Source organism: Solea senegalensis, linkage group LG4 (assembly GCF_019176455.1).
Source record: "Solea senegalensis isolate Sse05_10M linkage group LG4, IFAPA_SoseM_1, whole genome shotgun sequence".
In the NCBI taxonomy this organism is placed as follows: Eukaryota; Metazoa; Chordata; class Actinopteri; order Pleuronectiformes; family Soleidae; genus Solea; species Solea senegalensis.
The window spans coordinates 8,172,608-8,195,707 of NC_058024.1; the positions used below are offsets into that span (position 1 = coordinate 8,172,608).

Here is a 23,100-nt window from a genome sequence, read left to right on the forward strand (position 1 = left end):
GCTCCAGATGTGCTTTTTGGCAATTTTCAAGTGTCTAGTTTGGCCAAGAGGGAGCCAGTCTAGATTAAAAACAAAAAAGTGGGGGTAAAACAACTGTTCAGTAGGGTGTGGGTAATATAAGTTTACAATGAGCTTACACAATATTCCATCATGATATCACAATTAAGATGTCCATGATGATATTTCACAGAATTTCAAAGTAAAGGTGTGTGTTTTGACATGGAATGATGTATACTTCACAATAAAAGCATATTTGTAATGCAAAAGAAATCTATTAATATAGAGTAATAAATCAAATATATGTGCAAAACTGCAAGTAAAAACATCACTGTTATACAAATGTTGCTAGCAAACATATTTATCATTAGAGGAGGCCGGGGGCCATGTTTTCATTATGACATGATATTAAGTGGGGGGTCGCATGTAATCGGTTGGGGGGCCACATGTGGCCCGTGGGCCGCCAGTTTGACACCTCTGTCCTCAATGATTATTAAACTAGTCTTAACTAAGTGACAGGAGCTAATCACACCTGACACTTGGCAAAAAATGTACTCAAAAGTACTACACAAGTGCGAGCTTTGCTTCAAACACCTTTATGTTTTACAGTAAGGACACTTGATCATAACATAGAACCCTCTGTTTCCATGCTGATGTCCCACATATATCGCACAAATTCAAATTTGTATCCACAGCATTTGTCAGCATTTGTAACAAGTTAAAAAAAAAGGTTCATTATGTGGTGATCAGAAGATTCAGTAGTGGTTTTTAGGTGAAGAAAGCAGGTTCACAATACAAATCACAGTTGAAAAAAAGAAATGCTATGGATCTGTCAACAGTTACAAACACTGACATGAGACACGTTTTTCGAACACACTACTGCACAAAAGCTGTTTTAAATTAACATTTCGATGATGTCCACAGAGATAAACAAACAAAAAATCACACAACATCATTAAAATATTCCTCTGAAGATTTAAAAAAAACACTTTATAAATCTCTGGCACCTCTTTGCTAATAACAAATGTTGCTGTTAAAAATTGTTTTTAAAGGAAAAAAAATAGTGTGATACAAGGCGGCCATCTAAAGGCCATGGTATAAAAGAACACTGTCGTCAGTTCAGGCGCGAATATCACAGCAGCTGTTTTTACCAAAACAGGATTTTCAAGCCCGGGTCCATCACAGTCTTCTTCTTCTTTGATGTTTTCATCAGTAGATGTGACTTATAATTGTCTTCATACACCCGCTTTCCTTGTTTTTATGACAGAAAGAAACATGCACTTTGGTTCATCCAACTTCTCTTTTAGGCAGCATGTAAAGATGCAGTCACTTGTTGTTATTGGTTGGTGTACACCAGACACAAACGCCTCCTCCTCCTCTGTCCACTTTCTTCAACAAACAAAACAAGTGCAGGTGACATGAAGTGTGACTCCAGATCAATGGGAACAAGTAGTTCACTCTTATTCACACGTGATTTATCCCTCGCAGAGAACACAAAGGATTCTGGTAAAATGAGATAAAAACACTTTTGGCAAATGTGACAAGCTTTTAGTTTTTTCCATGTAGCATTGGTAAAAAGAAACCCATGCTCTGTGTCTACATTATTGTCACTTTCTAGAAAGTGTCCATGGGAGTCCTTCTTCTCTGACCAGATCACTATTGCTTTTCCAGTCTCAGTTTTTTTTTCATAGTGCAAACTGAAAGTGGACCCATAACTCTTCTGATAGGATCACAAAATGCTACCTGTTGCGTTTTCCAAAAACATCTTTAGGGAGTAAGGCCAAATAAGATTTGACGAACACAAGGCGTACTCCTTGTATGACTTGAATGAATTCTATTATGACTGTGAAAACAGACTGTGAAAACAGAAGAGTACTCTTTCTCGTTTTACCGCTCAAGCACGCCACTCTAAATACGGTCAACATTCCCTTTGTAAAAGGATCAACCAGCTTCCCATGGAGCTGCAATCCGACGGAGGGAAGCGTGTAAAGGCTTTCAAAAAGAGGCGATCAAAAACATTTGTCCGAAATCTTATCTGCTGAGACGCAGTGGAGGAGAACTTCTTTGGCGACCCAAGAAGAGCAGAGGGACCTCAGGATGAAGAGGAGACGAGCAGCTAATTATGAGTCAAACACTGAAATCGGTTCTTGAAGAACAGGAGGCCATTTTTTGTTTGCGTGGCATCAGAGGAAGCCAGCGGGTAACGGAACTTGGCGTAAGTCTTGTCACTGTTGGACTGGCCGACCCAGGGAAGTTTGATTTTGGTTGCATGATTGATAATGACATCATCACAGGAGCCCACGTGCAGGGATCCCAGACCATCGATGAAAAATTCTGGAAAACAAATGCAAGCGTTCAGTCAATCACTTTCAAAACTTTTTCAAAGCATTTTATTAAACCTTGTTCAAACAAGGTGTGTGTGAATATTTTTTTTTTTTTTTTAAAGTTGCATTTGGCTGTTTTAACCGACCAGTCGACTCCTTCCTTCATTCTCGCTCTCCACTCGCTCGCTACTGAAGAACTTGAGACACCGCACTATCTTTATCTGTCTCATATATCACAAACAAAACATGTCCTGTACTAGTTTCAAAGTAAAAGCACTGTAGCGTTTCTGTTTCCATTTTTTTTCTCCAACAGGGCTTTTATTCTGAAATATTTGGCATTAATGGCAAATAATATCAACATAAATAATATCAATATAAATACTGATTTCAATGGACGAAAGAGTGTTTTTAGCATTTTAGCTTGTGAAAGTACACTGTTAATAACATTATTCTACACACAGTATTTTAATTTAAATTAATTTTACACGTTCTTTCCCCTTTAATTTTGACAGCTTTTCTCTCTTTATGAAATGAAAGGATTGTTATTGTGATAGTGAAACTGAAATTGCACGCACAAATTTTCGAGGTCAGATGGAGGGTTGATCACATGTTTTGATGTTAGGAAGAAAACCCACGCAGGCATGGGGAGAACATGCAAACACCACACTGAGCCACCATCCTCTTGCTGTGAGGCAACAGTGCTAACCACTACTAACCACGACCCCACGGTGCCGCCCCAGTTTGTTATAATCATGTCAACTTCTATGGTAAACCTCTAACTAATTGGTGTGGGTATTGCAGGTGAGTTAAGATCACATGCAGGTAGGTGAAATGAGAGCCTTTATGTAAGAGAATATATCATGTGCATTGTGTCACGTATTGTATGTTTCGTCAAAGTGTTGCATTGTAGGGTTCCAAGGTTATAAAATGATACTCACCCATGTGAGCTACCCTGGCGAGGCGCGGGTCGAAACCGACTTGCTGGACTTTGTCAGTGCGAGCCAGAAAGAAGTTGATGACCCCGTCAGTGACGACACAGTTGGGGAAGCCTTGGATGATGTGATGAAATCCTCTCCTCATGTGTAAACAGTCTCCGTCCTCCTCCCCAGGCTCAATGGAAATGGTCTGTCTGTAAGTTGAAGTGTAGCCCGTGGCCTCACGCACTGCGCCGCCAACCTTGACACACACACACACTGATGTCATTGACACCACACTGGTGTTTACGCACAAGTCCCCTTCTGATGCCATCCTCCCATTTATCCAGACTTGGGACAAACACAAAGAGTACCCACTGGATGTGGCTGGTGTCCAGTTGCTCAGGGGTACCCTAACCCTTACCCTTTGCTTACAAGTCAAATTCTCTTTGTGCTTTGGTTTAAGCTGCCCAGTCATAAAATTATGGTAATTCCATCTTGTCTGTAATGCAATTTCCAACTTTTTCATAACAAGTGTGGTTAGGAGATAATATTACAGTAAGACTATGTCCAATCTTCACATGGAGATTGGCGATGAGTGTGTTATTGAGTAGGAATCAGAATGGGTGATGACCATATTTATAAAGTTCAAATCCATCCAGGTCCCCCACACTTTTTCCATAGTTATTACCAAGCTATGACTTGATGTTACCATAATACCACTGTGTGTTGGTCTGTCCCTCACCAGATCCAGAGTGGTCCTCTCCAAAACGTCCACCAGCTTCTCCAGCTTTGTGTTGGCAGAGAAGATGAAGTCGTCATCCACCCACAGCACGTACTTTGTGGTCACCTGGGAAATGGCCAGGTTCCGTCCGGCAAACCAACCCTGTGACACGACACAACAGTGAGCTTGAGCTCCAGAGAGTGGACGGCGGCGGCAGACGAGAGGGGGACATTAAACTACGTCCTGTCTCCCCGCATGTCCTTACCTTTCCAAAAGGCATGATGTAGTGTTCGATGTGAGACCCAGAGATGGTTTGGGGATTTTCGCTGTCATCAGCGATTATTATAGTGACAGTAGGATAATATTTTCTGATGCTGTCGATAAGATCTTGGAGCTTATCGTAGCGCAGAAAAGTCTTTGTAGCTATGGTAACAAGAGCGCTGATATTGTAGTCTGCAGAGAAGGATGATAAAAAACAAACAGATTCATGAAACATTTAATAAAAAACAGGGGAAATGTTCCAGTTTTTGTTGATAATGGACACTATACTATACTGGTGTGATATGCCGGTGTTGTACCTCCTTTAGATCCGGTGTTATACAGTTTAGGTGTTACACCGTGATGGATCTTGATAGTGAAGGCAGCTTGATGCCCCTCTGTCTCAATCTGCACTAAAAGACACAACAAAGGCAACTTAATACATTTGATTGATGTAACTGGATACAACTGACGCATATTCACTGTGGTCTGATGCAGTTTGGACATTTGCTCACAAAAGATGAATAATAATGTACATATTCAGTCATTCAGCTCGTGTTCATCTTTTATTGAAGCAAAATGGCTCCCGTTTATGCTGACAGCTCTACACCACACCATCCCACACAAAGTGTGCACGATGATGATGGTCTTTAATAAAGATAAATCTTAAAGCACAGGTTATTTACGACTTGACCTTGCAGTACAACTCTTATGTAATGTCTTCCTTAAACAACTTTTAGCAGAACCTGCATGTCCTGTTTAAGAATTGAAAGGACAGATTCAAGGAAATAAACTGGTCAAGTAAAAATACTGTTTAATTACAATACTGAACTACAAAACTCAAATAGCTCTTCAAGGAATAAGCAGCAAATAAACAATAAACTACACAAAAGCTATGTTGCTATAGGCAACACATGGCTGCTGATGCTTTGTCCTCTGAAGTGTGAGTTATTTGTTTGCGCACTATCTGTGTATCAAATGCAACCAAATGAGCGAGCCTGTTTGCTTCCACTTGTTTTCACTCTAGCTTTATAATAACAGCTGTCATGTTCGCCCTACAGGCATGTTACACAGCAACCCGGCATGTACATGGAAAGTCCCTGACAGCAAATACAAAGAGGCCAGACTTATACAGTCTTGGTATGATAGAGAACTAGTGATAACAAAAACCCCAACAACAAGGAGTCGTGTGAGGCCTCACCTGTGTCAGCGGTGCTGGGGTGAAACAGCGTGTTTGTGTAGGTGACAAACTGCAGCTGTCGGTTCAGGTTGGGCAGGAGGCTGCTCGACACACTCATGTGCATCTCACCATCGCCTTTGACTTTCACCCCGTCTACCTCTGCTGCTACGTTCAGTGTCCCCAGTGTAGTGGTGATGTTTATCTGTGGAGACACGGAGGCGAAAGCGGGTGAAATACAAAGCAGAGATGGTGGTGTCTCACATGTACAAGAACACACTGAAATACTCACTGAGTGATGGTCCCTGTGAAGGTCATGTAAGGCCAAGCCTGAAAGCAGAAGATGACAGACTTAATCCACTTCCTTTCCCAGAATTGTTTTGTTTTTACATCACTTTTTTTTTTTTTCATAAAGGTGTTAACAAAATCAGGGTTAACACCCTTCCTTATTTGGGCTTTTGGATTAGAATCTTTAACACGTCATTCATTTTCATGCAGATTCAATAAATGGCTTTAATAAAGATTGTTCAACACTTTAATTACCTTTAATGTGAGATTACATTTGTAACTGTGTATCAGTTATATATCAGAGAATACAAATGAGAAAGCATGCGGGAAGCAGAGAGGGAGAACAGCATGATCAGCACCAAAGAGGAAGAAGAAGAAGAGGCAGCTGTAAATAAAAACAATGGTTTACACAAATTATCACATCATTTGTTTGCAGGTTGCAAGATTACTTTTTATTGGCTTACTGTCATACATTAAGTTATGTTGTCAGCACCCCCGGCGACCCTCATGTGGAGGATAAAGCCGCAGAAGATGGATAGTCTTGTCTGGGTTGATGTTTGGCTAAAATGTCTACCCAATACGTTTTCACCTTTAGTGGCCTGATTTTCGTTGGGAGTGACAGTATTATAAATGAGCATAATTTGAGGGACAACTAGACAAAAGGATGTTGCAGGTGGAGCTGTCAGGAAGACCACAGAGAAGGATGTTTTGAAAGAAGACATGAGGACAGTTGGTGTAACCCCTAAAGGGAGAAGCCGAAAAGAAGACAACAGCTGTGCAATGTACAATATGAGTCTTGTGTCACACAGACTTTGTAGTCTCACCTGGGATGATGATTGTTTTTAGGGGCCGTACCTCCACCCCTTGTGTTGGATACTGTAAGGGATTGTTAGCCTCTGCCACCATGAGAACATCTGCTGGTGTCTGTGATCTGAGGGAAAATGTACACATGAGTTCATATGAGGGGAGATGCACAACAAACACTCCACAGCACTACTTGCAAATGTTTAATCAAATAATAGCTTTTTAGAAGGTCTAATTGCTGCTGCTAAAAAAAACAAAGGCCCTTGTCACCTTATGCTTTTGTTCTTGGCAAGAAATAAAGCTTGTGAAGATGAAAGTGAATATATGGAAGAAGAAACATGAGAAATAAAGCAGAAAAATCCTGAGTGACAAAGAGGTAAAGACAGCGCAGTATTTGATACAAGTGATTGGGTGACATGAATGGATTAATGAATGGAATGAGCCAAAGATGACTGAAGCGAAGTCTGGCATCTGATACATGAAACATATGTGAGCATTAAGCCAAATCCAAATGGTTTTGCCCTGTGCTTCATCCCTGTTCTCCTCTGGTACCTGTTACCTGGCCCTGGTACTTACCTCTTCTGGAAACTGTCGTACTCTTTTGCCCGTCTCCTTTTTATTTCCTCCAGCTCTGAGGCCTCAAAGGCAGTGTGCAGCGGTTGAGCTGACACCCGCGGGAATAAGAGCTGGGCAAAGGGCAGATTAACTCCTCCACGCTCACCCTCACAGACGCACCCATTTTGAGCCAACAAACTGCATAATTAAACAGAGACATATTTGTGTCAGGAAAACTGGGTTTTAGTTTGGGTCCATTGTGCTGTGGAATCAAAAATCAATCAAAGCTATGTTTTAACACTTACATCGCCACATTATCCCTCACATGAAAGGGGATGTTGCCCAATTGGCGGTCTACGTCTGAGAGCCTTTCCTCCAGACGCCTGTCCAATAATGGAACTGGACGCTGCCACACATCCACGGTGGTGTAGGTCCGGGTGGGCCATGAATGAAGGAGGGCCAGCACCAGCACCACAGACACTAAAATAGCAAGCAACACTGTCTTCCTCACAGACCGCATTCTAAATCCTGTCACAGACAAGGACAGTAAAGAGTTAGTGGTTGCAAAATTGATTCCTCTGTACATATTTTTCCTTCACCAACATAGACATACAAAATAAAGAGGACAACATATTAGTTCTGCATGAAAAAACATAATTGATTACATTTACATTGACAACAATAAGGTAAACTGGGCCTCAACTGACTCAGCATCACATGCATGGCACATTGCCTTGCGTATCTTCTATGATTGTAGTGGCTAAAGTACACTTAATTCCAAAGCCACTGAATAGTCGTTAGCTGTATAGGCAGGTTCCAATTGGCTTGACTCATAGAAATATTCGCTTGATGTTCCAGGTTGTGAATAAAGATCTATAGACTCCAACAGTAAGACAACACGACCTAATGTCACGTGGTGACCTGACGGTCAAAAAACCTTGTTACACCAAACTCAGAACAGCTTCTAAAACGGACACACCCAACAGGTGCCTATTCAACAATTAATCGATTATTAAATTTCTGTTTTTATTTTTCATTTTCTTAAATGTGAATATTTTTGGTTTCTTCGCCCCATGTAGCAAAGAAATCATTAAAACGACATTTAAGGACATAATTTTCAGTTTGGGAAACTCAAAGACCAAACAAGTAGGAAAATAAGCAACAGATTAATTGATTTATGAAAATAATCGATAGTTGCAGCTCTATGGTGTGAGGGGGGCCCTCACATCAAATTCTATTTGGGGCCCCATAAAGGCTTGGGCCGGCACTGCTGCTGTTGGTGAGGCGTTCGCTGTCCGCTACCGCTTAAACATAAGTCGACCACGCAGTAAGAGAAATGGCACTAATGTTTGAATGGTACTTTTGTATTTCCCCCCTCTTGTATTCCTGTTGTCGCTCCAGTCTCGTCATTGAAAACTAATCGTTGACGAACTTTGTCATAATTTACATTAAGAGATTATCAAATACTGTATATTAGACTTGCTGGAGGGGAAAACCTAGCATGGCTACGCCTATAGTGTCCTGTCTTGAGCGCGCAGTAGCTTTATTTTTGTTGCTGCCATGTTGTGGGGCAGTTAGCGCGGAGGAATACTGTATAATTAAGAAGTAACTGTACACTAGGTATACGGCTGTGTTATTCGTATTCGTACATGTTCTTGCATCTACAGTGTAATTAAATAAGAAACAAACGCCAAGACGAAGACCTCTGGAGAGCTTGTAGTGATCTTATAACCATTAGGCCAAACATAAACAGACCAATATGTGAATTTGAAACAGGCGGTTTCACAAAGGCTTAAGTTGTCACTAAACAAGTACTTTCCTTACCTCACAGATGTGATGAACCAAAGCACAAAAGCTTTTGAGATACTGATAACTATGATACATGACGTGATGTGTGTGTGTGTCCTGTGTGTGTGACACAACGTGAGGTGGGTGGACTTTTGGGGCTGAGATATATTTATGTGCAGGGGTGGAGATTTCCCTGTCTAAGAAATACTATAGGCCCACAGAACAACTGCTAAATACAAAAAAAGCTGATTGAAAAATACAATTCTAATGACATATATTTATTTTAAATGTTAAAAGAAAATAACCATGAAATAGTGTAGACTAGCATTCTCCTGAGGATGCTCCTCCTGGTAATCACTGACGAGCATGTGTGTGTGTGTGTGTCTCTCCCTCCGCATACTCAGATTTTCTCCCACAGTCTAAAAACATGCAGATTCAGTTAGTCAAATTTGACCATCAGCGTAAGCACAACCTCACATGGAGAATAAATGGAGAATGAATTGATTTAAAGGCCACCTTTGATTTCAGAACCTTTGATGATTACATAGCTATGATAGTAATACAGACTTATGCTAGAACAGACTAGAGTGATCATGTAACTACCGGAGTAACTTGCTTGAATAAACAGTGCCAGATATTGGAGAGTGTCTCTTACTTTGTGGATCCAAGATACTACAGTCGTCCTATAGGCATCTCCAGCAATTGTGTAGATGGTCACAGAAAATGTGTAAACACCTTACTCCATCTGGAAGCAAGACAATTTATGCTACATCAGTGAAGAATATGGGGCAAAACTATTTAAATACAACATACTAGGGCTGGGCAACATGGATAAAAAAACATTACATTATTGAGAAAACTCAACTACAGATTGAGTTTTCCCCTTGAATGAAAGTTGAAGAAACAAGTTAATTGTGGTTTTAAAATTCTTTATGGACAGAAAACATCAAACACTTATTAATTAGAGAAATACCTTGCAAAAAAAAGGAGGCAAAACCTATTGCAATAGCAAGTATGAGTTTTGTCTCAAATTGTGTTTGCACAGTGCATAAACATCATAAACATTTTGAACATCTTTTATAGTGATAGTAAGGAAAAGGATATCACAGTATATGTTGTCATCAAATTATTGCCCATTAATAGTTGTCAAATAATATTTGACAACTATTTTCCTCAAAGTGTTCACTGTATACAGAATTTTTCAAGGCAATTGCATCATCAACTAAAAATAGCCAAGCATCCATATGGTGCTGAATCAGCTGCCAGTTTGGTCTTACAGCCCCCGGGAGACCACTGAGGTTATCAATACATGGAACAGATGGACTGGATTAGGAATGAGCAGCCAATCAGCTGGCCTGTTATGTCCAACAGGAAATGGTAAAATCACCTCTGTTTACTTAAAGGTACACAGTGTGTACAATTTAGTAACGTTTACTGATGAAGTTGCATGTTACAGCTGAATATCCCTCACCTCACCCTTCCTTTCCAAGAGGGTTGGATAACACAAAAGATGTTTATGTCCACTGTGGGCTCCTGTAAAAAAAACATGGTAGTCCAAAATGGTGGACTTTCTAGAGCTGACCCTGCTCCTGATATAAATATAAAAGGCTCAATCAGGTAATTGATATGCTGTGTTTCTTTTATGGTATTGTTTTGTTTGGTACAGTACAGTACAGTTTGGAATGGTAAAGCCCTTGGACAGTGCCTTTACTTAGTAGGTGGGGTGTGCACAGTGCCTGATGTCTGTTTCAGCAAGATATGTAGCATGACGTTGTACCAGTGCGACAAAAACAAAGAGGATATTTACACCTATTGCAAGGGAGCAATGTTTTTATGTCGCCCAGTCAGTTGACTGTCGTGGGTGGAGCCAGTCTAGCTCCAACTGGACTGTTCTGTACCATTTTACTTTGGTACCCAAAGGGAAGGGTGCCAAAAATGGAATAACTGGGGCCGGTTAATTTGGTACTATTCCTCATGGAAATGCAAAAGAATGCCTAATGTACTGTACCAAACTGAACTGTTCCACTCAGTGGAAACACAACTTTAGGAAACACATGGCATGTAGTCAATTTAAGCACACAAGATCAGTAGAGGTCAAAAGTCACAGTGGACTTATCTTGTCTGTTACAAACAGCAGAAGTTTATCATGGAGACAACATGAAAACTACAGTAAACAACATTTATATCTTCAATAATCTATGAAGGAATGTCACAATTTTTATATAAACCAGTAATAAATGTTTCAAATATAAAGTTGTATACATCGCACTTATGACTAGCACTTTATAGTTTGGCTTACTTGAAGCACTTCTAGCTCTTGTTTGTACCCAAATGTTTAAATGCACATATTGTAAGTCGCTTTGGATAAAAGTGTCTGCTAAATGACATGTAATGTAATGTAATGAAGTTGTACACCGACCAGGAGGCACTGAGTATTGTAGCCATGAAGGAACATGTTAAGGTGTTTAGCTGACACTTAAAACAGGATGGAATGATTTGATTTGATAATCTCTGAAAGATTCTGAAATTGTTTAACATGTTAAAGAAATGTTGTTCATCTGAATATTTTGTAGTTGGAGATTGCACATTTAGTGCAAATTTGCACATTTGTTCACGAGTTTTAAGAAACCAAAACCATTAAACAGGTTTTGCTGTTTTGTTTTGTTATTTTTACAATTCAAAACAGGGCCACTTTGTGATTTTAATGCCCTCTAAAAAACAAGAATGACACTGGTTTGATTAAATAACACAACTATAATCCAATTTATGTAATTTATAGGGTTACATTTGAATTTACATTTTGTATTCATCTTATGGCCCCATACAGTCTTGAACCACCACTGTCTTTCATTTTAGAGATAATTAGCACCTGCATACATTGGAGACACATATGAAGCATTAAAACCATCTGTGCCAAAATATAAGGGCATTATTATTAAAAAGGAAAGATGACGATGAATAACTGTGTTACATGTAATGTTACTTGGTTATTTGGCATCTCGCCCACTCCCCATATATCCTTAAACATAAGAAAAATGTAAGATTATCATTTGTCCGGCCATCCAGGCCAGCAAGCATTAAAGCCAGGCTGCAGACACTGGAGCCTTTAGCGGATAAATGGACAGGCCTATTATCCTTACCGTGTCGTGAAGAAGACTGCAGGGGGAAAAAAATTACCATTCTTGCAAATGCGATGTATCTTTACACGTTGAAGCGCATGTCTCTTGATTCAGTAATCCGTTGCTTTCAAGGCATTTTTATCGACAATTACCCAGGCATAAAACCCCCCACCCAATTCTGGATTTCCTGTCACATTTCCTCCTACAATGCTGTGAAAACGGAAACATAAAACATGTTTTTTTACTGTAAATGTTAATTTCTTTTGCAGTCAAACCATAAGAAGCAGGAGCTCACCTCAGTGCAAAGACGCGCACTAGGAGTCGTTTCACCTCCTGCCTGCAGGAGCCCAGCCCTTTCAATGAATGTGTTGTTCCTCGGAGGTTTCGCTAAAAATGGATTCGATCTGGAATGAAGCAGCAGCCCCCCATCGCAGCACTGCAGGCTGTGGATGGACTCTCCCCTGCATCATCATCGTCCTCCTCCTCATCATCATCATCAGCAGCACAGCGGACCGCACCTCAACACTGTCATGACGCTCCGTCACGACAGCGTGTGTATCAACAACATATGACCTGCAACTCAATACATTGTGCTAATAATCAACAACTTCCAGTAAACAATAAACCTCTTTGGGACCTTTTCACACTTTTATATTATATTATATTATATTATATTATATTATATTATATTATATTATATTATATTATATTATATTATATTATATTGTTTGAACTGATCTTGCATTTGCATGTGTTGTATTGTATTTTCTGTCTGTGATGACTGGTGTATTGCCATAATGCAGTTTTATTTCCCCTAGAACCACTGTTCTCAAACTGTGGTACGTGCACCACCAGTGGTACACGAGCTTCCTCAGGTGGTACTTGGAGGTGATCGGAGTGGAGCTAAGGAATTTTGACCAGTATGTGTGTAGAAAATTAAACCTAACAAAATAATAGTAATACATTAATTAATAATTAGAGTCACCTTATCTCTTGTTCCATCTTAATCTAATTAAGTATATGTGAGGAAGAGGAGGAGGATGAGAGAGCAATCATATTGGGAATAAATCTGCCCCCTGTGAAAAGTCCGAAACGGACTGTGCTCGGTCTATTTACACCACTGTATTTTAACGTTGGTATTAATGGTGTTACTTCAAGAGCTTGATATTTTCTCAGGTGGTACTTGGAAAATAAGGTTTGATAATGATGATGAAGGACAGGGTTAGGAATGAAAATGGTTATGGTTAGTGATAAAGCTTGGTTCAGGCTTTCTGAATGGAAATGAATAAGATAAGACAATGCTTTATTCGTCCCACATGGGGAAATTTGTTGTATTATAACAGTCAACAATCACAACAAGGTAGAACATATAAATAAGGAACTATTAAATACAATTAAATATGTGCAAAAAACAGAAACAAATGAAAACAAGATAAACAACACTATCAATGCAGTATACAGTATGGCCAGAATGCAGTGTCCTATCAAGGATAGCTGCACAAACGTGTGTGTTTGTGTGTTTATGTGTTTTTGTAACCCATTCAGGATCATTTGTGGTATAAACAGGTCACATGGTGAGTTTGTGTAGTTATGTGAATCTTAGAAATGTTAGAAAGATTTGACAGATACACCCTGTGGTCAAGTGGTTTTTGTGCCCACAGTTGAGATTAGTTTATTTCTCCACAAAGCTGAACATTTTTTGGAAACAAAATAATAATAAAAAAAATCTTCCGTAGACATACAAGTGCTCTCATAATGACGTTCAATTAAACCAAGGTTCTGGCGCCGCCCATTCACTTTGTACCCGTGTAGTAAACGAACACACCCACACGACGTACACCCGCTAACAGACACAAAACTCGACCAATAACAGAGCAGTACGTAACCATCGACCAATCAGTCACTACCATGTCAGGCGTCCAGTGTTTTGCTGCTGACGGACAAACGGCGGAGCTCACACTCAACATGGCTGCCTCCTCGGTCCGCTGGCTGAAGAGACTGTACGTTTTCTTGTTGATATGTCCGCTCTGTGTGCCGGCCTTCTTGAACTTGGAGGAGCTCAACGAGATGAGATATGGGATTCAGATTCTTCCCGATCCTGTCATCCTGGGCCAGGTGGGCGAGCGAGTGGGAGGGTCTCCGAACCGAAGCTAACGGTTTCCTTGCTATGCTACCCAGCATAGCCACATAAATAAAAGTCTTTCTTTCAACGTAGTTCAACAAAAGTATGCCCAGAGCTAACGTGTTAGCTGGGTACTTCTTATTTCACAATATACAATATTTTAAATGTACAACTATGGTGTTAATTCTGAAGTGACTTACACAGGAGGTAGCTGTCACAACATAATCTCAAATTTCTCACTTCCTCTTGTCTGTGATTTTATTTAACGTTATAAAGAATTAAGTAACACTGTTATAATCAAACTAAGGGGCTAACAAATGTTTCTGCCATTGAGGAGCGTTAAACACTGCATTTTTCATGAATGTTTTTTTTTCTACTCAGACCAAAACAGAGGAAGTTATGATGGTGTCTAACAAGTACAAGCAGCTGTATGAATGTCGACTTCCTGCCCAGGCAGTTTGGTTTCACCAGGATCCTGCCTCCGAGCCAGATTCCCAAGGCTACACAGGACCAAACATCCCAGAACTGCTGAGTGCAATGCACAATGCTCCATGTCTGGTGAAGGTGGGTCCTCTGCTACTTATCTGTGAGGGCCACATGGCCACATGTTCACTGCTCAGGTCAACATTCCAGATGGCTTAAAGGAGCTATATATGTAAGAAATGTATTAAATTAAGTCACAAATTGACTGTGATATGTCATCAGCGATTAAGGAAACATAAACTATGTTTATGTTTTGGTCTGTTAATGGTCTCCTTAATGTAAATGTGTAAGTGTTTTGCTGACTGTGTTTCCTGCAGATGAAGGACTGGTGGACGTACGAGTTCTGTTATGGTCAGCATATCAGACAGTACCATCTTGAAGGTACAACAGTTTTTTTTTCTTCAACCTGTGTATTTTATTATCACTGCTTTGAGAAACGAGCTGTCTGATGATGTTGTTATTCGTCTCTCCTCAGACACAGAAATCAAAGGGGGCGTTCTGTTTCTCGGTTATTATGAGTCTGAATTTGATTGGAATAATGAAACTGCAAAGGTACGGTCCACCTCAGTTTTGTCTCATTGTTTCAACTTTCTGGTATACATTGCTGATGGAATTGCATGATTGTATTATATGAACTGATCCCTGTAAAATTTGTGGGAGATTGTAGTTCAACATTTCAGCAAATAAATCCCCATCTAATTATTATTTTTCTAGTTAGTTTTCTTACAATAACAAGAGCCAGCCTTTAGGTCTTGGTGCTACAGAAATAAAAGTCTGTTCTATTCTATCATTGCAGTATTTGCAAGAAAGTTATGAACCTGGCTGGAACACACTTGTTGCTCAATGCTCAAGTTACTGAAGTTGCCTACTTATCAGTGACTTTGGACAATGAGCTAAAATGCTGGAAAACACATCCATTTTATTTTTGACAGTTAGCATTTTGTTTATTTGGTTGTGGTGTTTGTTCTTGCATGTACTGTCAAATTATGTTATGTTATGTTATGTTTTGATTTCCTTGTGTTTATTGAGCTCTGTTTGTCCCTGCCAACACGCCAGTGAAAACAATCTATATGTACACATGGACTAGACCTATTATGGCTGTATATCCAAAGATCTTGTGAGGCTGCAATACATAAAATTGTTTTCTATTGGATAGAGCTACTAAGGCTGAGTCCCCCATTGTACTGGTTGAAAGAGAGTCATGTGATTCATCATTCACCACCATCTTATTTTTAAATACACACAAGTCACATTGACAAGAATATCTGTCTGCTTAGATTGTCGTCACAAATGCACATATCTGAACCCATGTGCTTTTTTCCTGCTCACACGGTCATGGGTCATATCTGATTTGTGCCACATGGGAGGAAAAGATCTGCATTGTTTAAGAATTTTCAAAATAAGTCACATTAACACTTCTTTTTGTGTATTTTCCAGGCTTCCAAGCACCACAGACTGAAGCGTTATCACAGTCAGACATACGTGAATGGCTCGAAGTGTGACCTAAATGGACATCCCAGAGAGACTGAAGTCCGGGTGAGACACTGAAATTATGAGGAAATATATCATCTGTGTGGTTTTGCCTGTTTCTTTTTTGTTTGTTTAATGTCATATGTGTTTATCTACTATGAACAATGATGTGAGTGACGTTTGTTTGCATATTTCGACGTATGATGAATTCTATACATAAACACTTAGTCAGTTTTAATTTTATTATTTCCAGTTTGTGTGTGAAGAAGGCTCGGGTGACTACATTGTCCGAGTGGATGAGCCCCAGTCGTGTCGCTATGTGTTAACAATTCACACCAGTCGCACGTGTCAGCATCCATTCCTGCGGCCACCATCCACCGCCAAGCCACAGGGTATCGTGTGTCAGCCAGCGCTAAGTGCACAGCAGTACATGGATTACGTCAAGGCCCAAGTCTGTGAGTTGACAAAAATAAAAGTTAATGTGATGCAGCATTTAGAGACTGGATTTGCTTATCTCTCTGGTCGTTGAAGCAGGATATGATAAATGTACATGAATAGTAATATACAGTTAAGGAGTAACTCTTCCTGTCTTGTGTTTTTTCTTTCCCTCTTTCATTCTTTCCACCATTCTGTCGGTCTCTTCTTATCCTATATCTTTCCTGTTCCCAGCTGACACAAAGCGCAAAGTAGAGCAGATCTCAGAGGAGCTGAGGAGTCTGGATGAGATGCTGGCTGGTAATGAAGGGGCAGATGGAGAAGTGGAAGTAACAGCTGAAGAGACATCACCTGCATCCAGTGATAACTCAGCTTTTTCAGACAGAAAAGGTGCATTATTTTTCTTTCTGCGGGGGGAAATAAGCTTAATAAAATATATATTTTAAAATTCTATAATGTATGGCTGCTTTGATTTTGAAAAACAGATCCTGCTGATGTATCTGAGGAAGTTGTGTCAGAGGAGGCAGAGGACTCTGATTTCTGGGAGGGAGTAACAAAACCAGGGAGATCAAAAACACCTACCTCTCAACTAGATGGCCAGGTATAGAGGGCAACATTCTAATCATTTAAATTTAATTTATATTGCTTTTACCTGTAAGAGGAAATCCTCCTCTTGGCTTTGCAGCACAGATATACATAAGTTTGGTGCAAAAGTAATTAAAAATGTAAACCTTTATAGTATATGTTAATTACCAAGTGGCATCATTGTATTTCAGAACACATTTATATTCAAAACATTATTACATTAAACACTTAAGTTTAACAGTATTTTTATAATATGATGAGTGTTTAGTGTTCTGGGAAGTTTGTTTTGTCTGTCTTTATTATATGTATCATGCAGTATTCATGCAGCTCTAGTATAAATGCTGCAACTTTAGACGTTAGATTGACTGCATTGTATTAATGATATCATAAATTATTAAATGTCCATGTATTTGTGCACTCATTTTTTTTTTAATATTTGGTCAAAGATAATGTTTAAATCCAGGTTTGGCTGTCGTCAGAAACCATTTCACCATGTTATAATGATTATTGTTGTTTTTCTCCACAGTATGCAGAGGATGAATACAACTCACCTTCGGACAATGGAGACAATGGAGATGATATCGATGAAGGTTAATGCAGTTGTTGGTCTTGTCCTACACACACACACACACATATTTTCGCCGTCCCTCTTTGGACACTGCATTGTCTTCCATTCATTTGAACAGGCTAAACATAACCATCACCATTTAATACTAGGGATGGGAATGAAACGGCATTTTGAGAGTCGATTATCGAGGCCCACGTGTCGGAGGGAGTTAAATATTCTACAGTGTACTACCACATTTTAGGCTCAAAAACATGGCTCTAATGTCCAGCAAAGCAGTGACTAACAACCAAACAAAACAAAAAGAGATCAATCATGCTGATCTAATCACTAATGAAATCAAACAGCAGTGAGAGTAAAATAGGTGATAGACATGCATGGATGAGTTGTAATGTCATCCGCATCTGCTGCTAAATATCAATAATCCATCTGAAGCAATGTTTTTTCAACAATTAATACCCGCACACGATCATCATACATTGTAGTAGCAGTCTGCTAAACATATGGAACACAGCAGCTGTGCAGATCATCTAGATCAACTAATTTCTGCCAGATCTAGTCAATATCTGATATATAAATAATACGTAGGTTAACCTTTTTTTGGTTAACAGTTTTGACAGAATGTGGTACTAACAAAAAACAAATTATTACAGTGATGTTATTTGTTATAGTGAATCTCATTTACTTTGTGTGCTGTTGCTCTGTGTTTGTTAGCCTGTCTTTGAATCTCTTTTAGCAGAAAAATTCAACTTTAAAATCATCACTGACCCAGCAGACCTGATGAAATTTGTCCAGCACCTTAAAGAGAGTAACAGGAAGGTCAGTATTTTGTTCTTGGAGTATAGCCGTTGTTCTGTACAGTGTATTGTAGTTCATTGTAGCATTATTTTAATAGAAAGCACAAAATCAAGCCAGAAGTCAAGGAGAGAATCCAGCAAGGGACAGGATGACAGATAAGCTTGGCGAAGAAGAGGAAGATGAAAGCCTGTTGCAGGAGTTTGAGGATGAGATGGCTGACCTGTCTGTGTCGTCTGATAAGATTAGAGAAATAAAGGAGGGAATCCAGAAGGAGTTTGACAACATCATAAATGAGGTTTCAGACCACACACAATATGCACATTCAACACACAGAATGGTTTGAAACATCCATGATTATTCAATGACTCTTGCTCATGATGTATTGTGATGATTTTTCCATCTTGTAGGCCCAGCAGGAACTAGAGACTGAGGGACTGAAAGGGGAATTTGATCGCTCTCAAGCAACACAAACACTGGAAAAAACACTAGACAAGCTACTGGACCATTTGGAGGAGAAAGAAATAGAGGATCAAGAGCAGCAAATACCAAGTGTTGAAAGAGCCAGTGATCCAACCAGGGGCAGCCCCAGCCTGCCTCCGAAGCAGCCAGGTAAACAGGCAACAGGCTGTTTTCCCTTGTCTGTGATTCTGTGTCCACCCCCATCATCTTCACATTTCATCCATCACAACAGTACATGTTTATGAGACATCCTCACACATGGACTCTGTTTAATGTCAAAAAATATATATATTTCTTTGGTTGGTTAGTTAGTGTCTTTTCTCTGCTGCCTTTGGTGTGTCTGTTGGTTATTTTCAGTTAATACAGTCAAAATATTACTATTACTATTAATTAAATAACTATTTGGAGTCACTCACTCAAATCTGAGGTAATTTGGTTTGTGATGAGGACTTTAGGTTAAAATTTGGTGTAAACTAAAGAGAATTCAAAAATATATCATATTTTGTGAAATTTTACGCTAATGACTCCCTGAATCTGATAGTTTAACCAGAGAAACACCTAAATGTAACGGGGTCCTCTCTGCCTCATCCCCCATCATGGCTCCCAACATATATATATAAATATCTTTTTTACCTCTATAAGCTCTTCCAATCTACATTTTGAGTTTAAGTTAAGTTTCAGTGTAGTCATGAAATGTTTTTAGTATGTTAACAGATTTACATGGATAATGGTGCAAAATACAACTAATTGAAATCATTCACACTGAGTGTGCTTTATGCTGTAGATTTAGGGCTTTAAGACAGAGTTTAGGATTCCAGTTTCTTGGCTCTCACCTCCTCCATCCCTGCTTGATGGGTTTTGAGGTGAACTGTGTTGTTTGTCCCTTTTTTGTCTCGTCACCCCAGATCAAGCGGCTGACGACCATGTTAAGATCAAAATTACTAAATATAAGACAGGCAGCAGCCCTGATGGGGAGGTCAAAGTTCAGGAGATGGGCGAAGGAGACCCCCAGTGGCAGCACATAAAGGACGTGGTTAAAGAACAGCTAGAGAAAGCAGGACTGAAGGCTGAAGGTATGAAGGGGAAGTGCCTGAAACGCTCACAGCCCTCTCTCTCTCTCTCTCTCTCTCTCTCTCTCTCTCATGTGTTATCTTGAACGTACAGTTCTGGATTTTTCTTCTCATCTTTGTCAAAAACCACATAACTGTCAGATCCATCTTTTTTTTTCTTTTTAAGCCATTAAACACATCCATTTACTGGAAATCAAAATTGAATGCAATATATACGTTCAGAGATTTATTAAATGAGCTGGTTTTTTTTTTTTTTTTATCATATTTCGAGGTCGTGATGACAAAACTTTGACTGCAGTCAGCGCAGGCTTTGAAGACCAACAGAATTGAAAGATTTGTTAGGCATGTGTGTTATTTCCTTTCCATCAACAGTTTTGTCAAAACCATATTCATCCTCATTTGTTTCAACATTTGGCATTTCTTATTTTAGAGCAAATTAGAAGTTCTTGTGTTTCACAATTCACATCATCCTCCTTCTTTTTTTTTAAGGTAAAATTGAAGTGAAGATCTTGACACGAAAGAATGCAGAGGAGGCAGGTGATCAGTGGCTGACCGAAGAAGATACCAAGTCTTTCAGGGAACTCCTCATAAATCTCTTGGTAATTTGAGTTGTGATGAGAACTTTTAAATTACTTTCATTAGGATTCTTGTTTGTCGGGTCTGGTAGTTTTCATAGCAAGCTGGACCATCAAGTTTTGTACAAACCTCTGCCAAAGATTAGACAATCAATAAGGAAGGAAAAGAGATGTAGTATTTGATCATTACTATTAATACCATCCATCCATCCATTTTCTACCACTTTATCCTCCACATGATGGTTGCAGGGGGAGCTGTGCCAATCTCAGCTGACAGGGGGCGATAGGTGGGGTACACCCTGGACAGTTTGCCAGTCCATCACAGGGCCACATAGAGTCTAACAGTCATCCACTCTCACTCTTACACCTATGGTCAATTTAGAGTGACCAATTTACCCAATCCCCAAATTTCATGTTTTTGGACTGTGGGAGGAAATTGGAAAACCCGGAGAAAACCCAAGCACATGCGGGGAGTTCATGCAGAAAGGCCCTTGTTGCGACCGGGTCTTCTTGCTCCAAAAGCATATTCATTCATTCATTTAATTTTTTGTGTTCAGATACACTTTTAAGCAAAGTTCTTTAACCAGATCATCACCAAAATGTCATGGGTTTTTCTCTGGTTCATGCCCCATCCCAACCCATTTTTTTTGTTTTTATTTTTTAACCCATGTAACAAATTGTGGCTCTCCTAATCGACATTTTAAATTTAAGTTCAATTGTTTTAGCATAGTTATGAAATGTTTATAGGATTTTGGCAGATTGGAGTTGTCGCTTATAGTACAGGTATATTGGTGCAAACATGAGCCCTAAATGAACATACCGTTTGTGCAAAGACTAAAGTGGATAAAGCTTATGATCTTAATTAATCTGTATAGTGACTAATTGTTTATTTTTTGGACTGATCAAGGTTGCAGTTGTTATCAAACACTCTGTGTTTTCTTCTCCCAGACTGGAGGCAGTGAAGACGTTTACAAGGAGCAAAAGAGGCAACAAGAGTTGGAGAACAACTATAGGTTTGTGTGGGGAGAGTCTCAGGAGGAGTCCCAATCATCCGGCACCTCGGACTCTGAAGATGTGGACATATGAGCTTGTTCAGTTACATTCAGTGCACCTTTTGTGAAGATGAACTCCTGTGGAGACCAGGAGGGAGGGGACACTATAGTGCAGCATCTTTTTTTTTTCTTGTTGATTAAATTATTGGTACAAAACCTGGCAGATAATCAACTCACTTGTTTGCACATTCGGAAAAAAACATCAATGTTTTGACTAGGCAATATGTGTCTTAAGTAGGCACCATGTATTTGTTGCACGATGAAACTGCAACTATAGGCTGTGCTTGTGTTGTGCAGCTATATGAAGTTATGCATTTTTCCCTTTTTTGGGATTCAGTTTTGATAGATAGCTTGGACAGCTGAGTGACATACAGTGTGTAGATTTTTTGAAATGTTTCAGTGACTTTAACTGAATATTAAGGTATAAAGTAATGGTTTATTTCTGACATGACACGGTCAGGGAGGAGTTATTTAAGGGGTCATATGTTGGTTCTTGCTTGTCTCAAAACTTTCTGGCACACTGATGATAATTTTTTTAATCAACAAACAGAATTGTAGAATCCATAATTGTTTGTTGACAGGCTGTGGCACTTTACACACAATTCTATTGTGTGAGATGGGAAGGAAGTGCATTTTTGGGTTGTGATGAGGACTTTATGTTTCTAACAAGAGAACTTTATTTATTTTTCTTATTTGATTTAGCAAAGGTAAACAAAGAAAGCTATACTGTTGATCATATTCAGTCCACCAAATGAATGAACCCCCTTTTCTAAGGTCACTTGAGGTGTGTGCTTTAAGGGCTGATTTGTCAATAATTGTGGCTACTTGGAACTCGGCATGTAAATAATTTCTGTGTGAATTTTTCTTTTTGAATTGGTTTTGTATATTAGCACATATTTGTAACAGTGCAATATTGTCAGTTAATGAGTTGTCAGTCACTGCATTTCTTAATCATAAACATACTTTCAGACACATGACTCAGGTGTTTGTTCCCAAAGACACTACTGTCAATAGCTTCAAGTACAGGTATTAGAGAGCACAAAAACTGGCTGGGATTGTGGGTCACAGCGCATGTCAGAAAAATCACACTTCTATTTCGCCCATATTGTTCAGCCCGATATGGTACTGCTTTGTGGCCTCTTTAAGGTCCACTGCAGTGGTGAGAAATTCTGGTGGGGTCATGCAGGAAAATCTAACCAAATACTGTATTACTCTCATACCCTCACAACAAAAACACAGTAGCAAGTGAGAGAGGGGACCACAGCACCACAGACACAAAATTGCAGCTGAATTATGCCATCACACAAACAATGTCAATCTGGTGACTTATATTATCATATCAATAGCACCACCAAATGGCAGTGTTCAAAATCTCACAATATCAAATACTCAAGATTGAAACAACAACGTGACAACAATAAAAACACAATGCCCGACTCATGGCGTGAACGGTACACACCCAATATACAAAGCCACCACACACAACACAGCCAATTCAGCACCACAGACCACAGTGCACGCCCTTGCTTCAAAACAGC

General features: G+C 39.5%; 2 protein-coding genes across 8 annotated transcripts; one reads left to right on the forward strand and one right to left on the reverse strand.

Annotated features, from left to right (window-relative positions):
• Positions 1-866: 866 nt before the first annotated feature.
• Positions 867-12,458, reverse strand: b4galnt1b (beta-1,4-N-acetyl-galactosaminyl transferase 1b). 4 transcript variants are annotated; one of them, XM_044024412.1, is made up of 12 exons: positions 12,244-12,458; positions 9,485-9,574; positions 7,347-7,569; positions 7,063-7,239; positions 6,507-6,613; positions 5,687-5,724; positions 5,419-5,599; positions 4,538-4,630; positions 4,225-4,412; positions 3,981-4,121; positions 3,260-3,497; positions 867-2,331 (listed from the first exon to the last, which is right to left on the reverse strand). In XM_044024412.1, exons 3-12 carry the CDS (start codon positions 7,559-7,561, stop codon positions 2,114-2,116), a joined length of 1,596 nt encoding a protein of 531 aa, XP_043880347.1. In that variant the 5' UTR covers positions 7,562-7,569; positions 9,485-9,574; positions 12,244-12,458; the 3' UTR covers positions 867-2,113. The 4 variants fall into 4 exon arrangements, with proteins under 4 accessions (XP_043880347.1, XP_043880348.1, XP_043880349.1 ...); XM_044024413.1 differs by having other exon boundaries at positions 8,866-9,574; XM_044024414.1 differs by lacking the exon at positions 12,244-12,458 and adding an exon at positions 11,970-12,128.
• A 1,393-nt stretch (positions 12,459-13,851) lies between these two features.
• On the forward strand, positions 13,852-22,536 carry os9 (OS9 endoplasmic reticulum lectin). Of its 4 annotated transcripts, none has more exons than XM_044024765.1 (15): positions 13,852-14,063; positions 14,452-14,634; positions 14,871-14,934; positions 15,029-15,105; positions 15,991-16,089; positions 16,277-16,478; positions 16,693-16,848; positions 16,944-17,059; positions 17,570-17,633; positions 18,345-18,427; positions 18,504-18,701; positions 18,814-19,015; positions 19,771-19,938; positions 20,425-20,534; positions 21,459-22,536. In XM_044024765.1, exons 1-15 carry the CDS (start codon positions 13,857-13,859, stop codon positions 21,594-21,596), a joined length of 2,067 nt encoding a protein of 688 aa, XP_043880700.1. In that variant the 5' UTR covers positions 13,852-13,856; the 3' UTR covers positions 21,597-22,536. The 4 variants fall into 4 exon arrangements, with proteins under 4 accessions (XP_043880700.1, XP_043880701.1, XP_043880702.1 ...); XM_044024766.1 differs by having other exon boundaries at positions 18,348-18,427; XM_044024767.1 differs by lacking the exon at positions 19,771-19,938.
• The last annotated feature ends 564 nt before the right edge of the window (positions 22,537-23,100 follow it).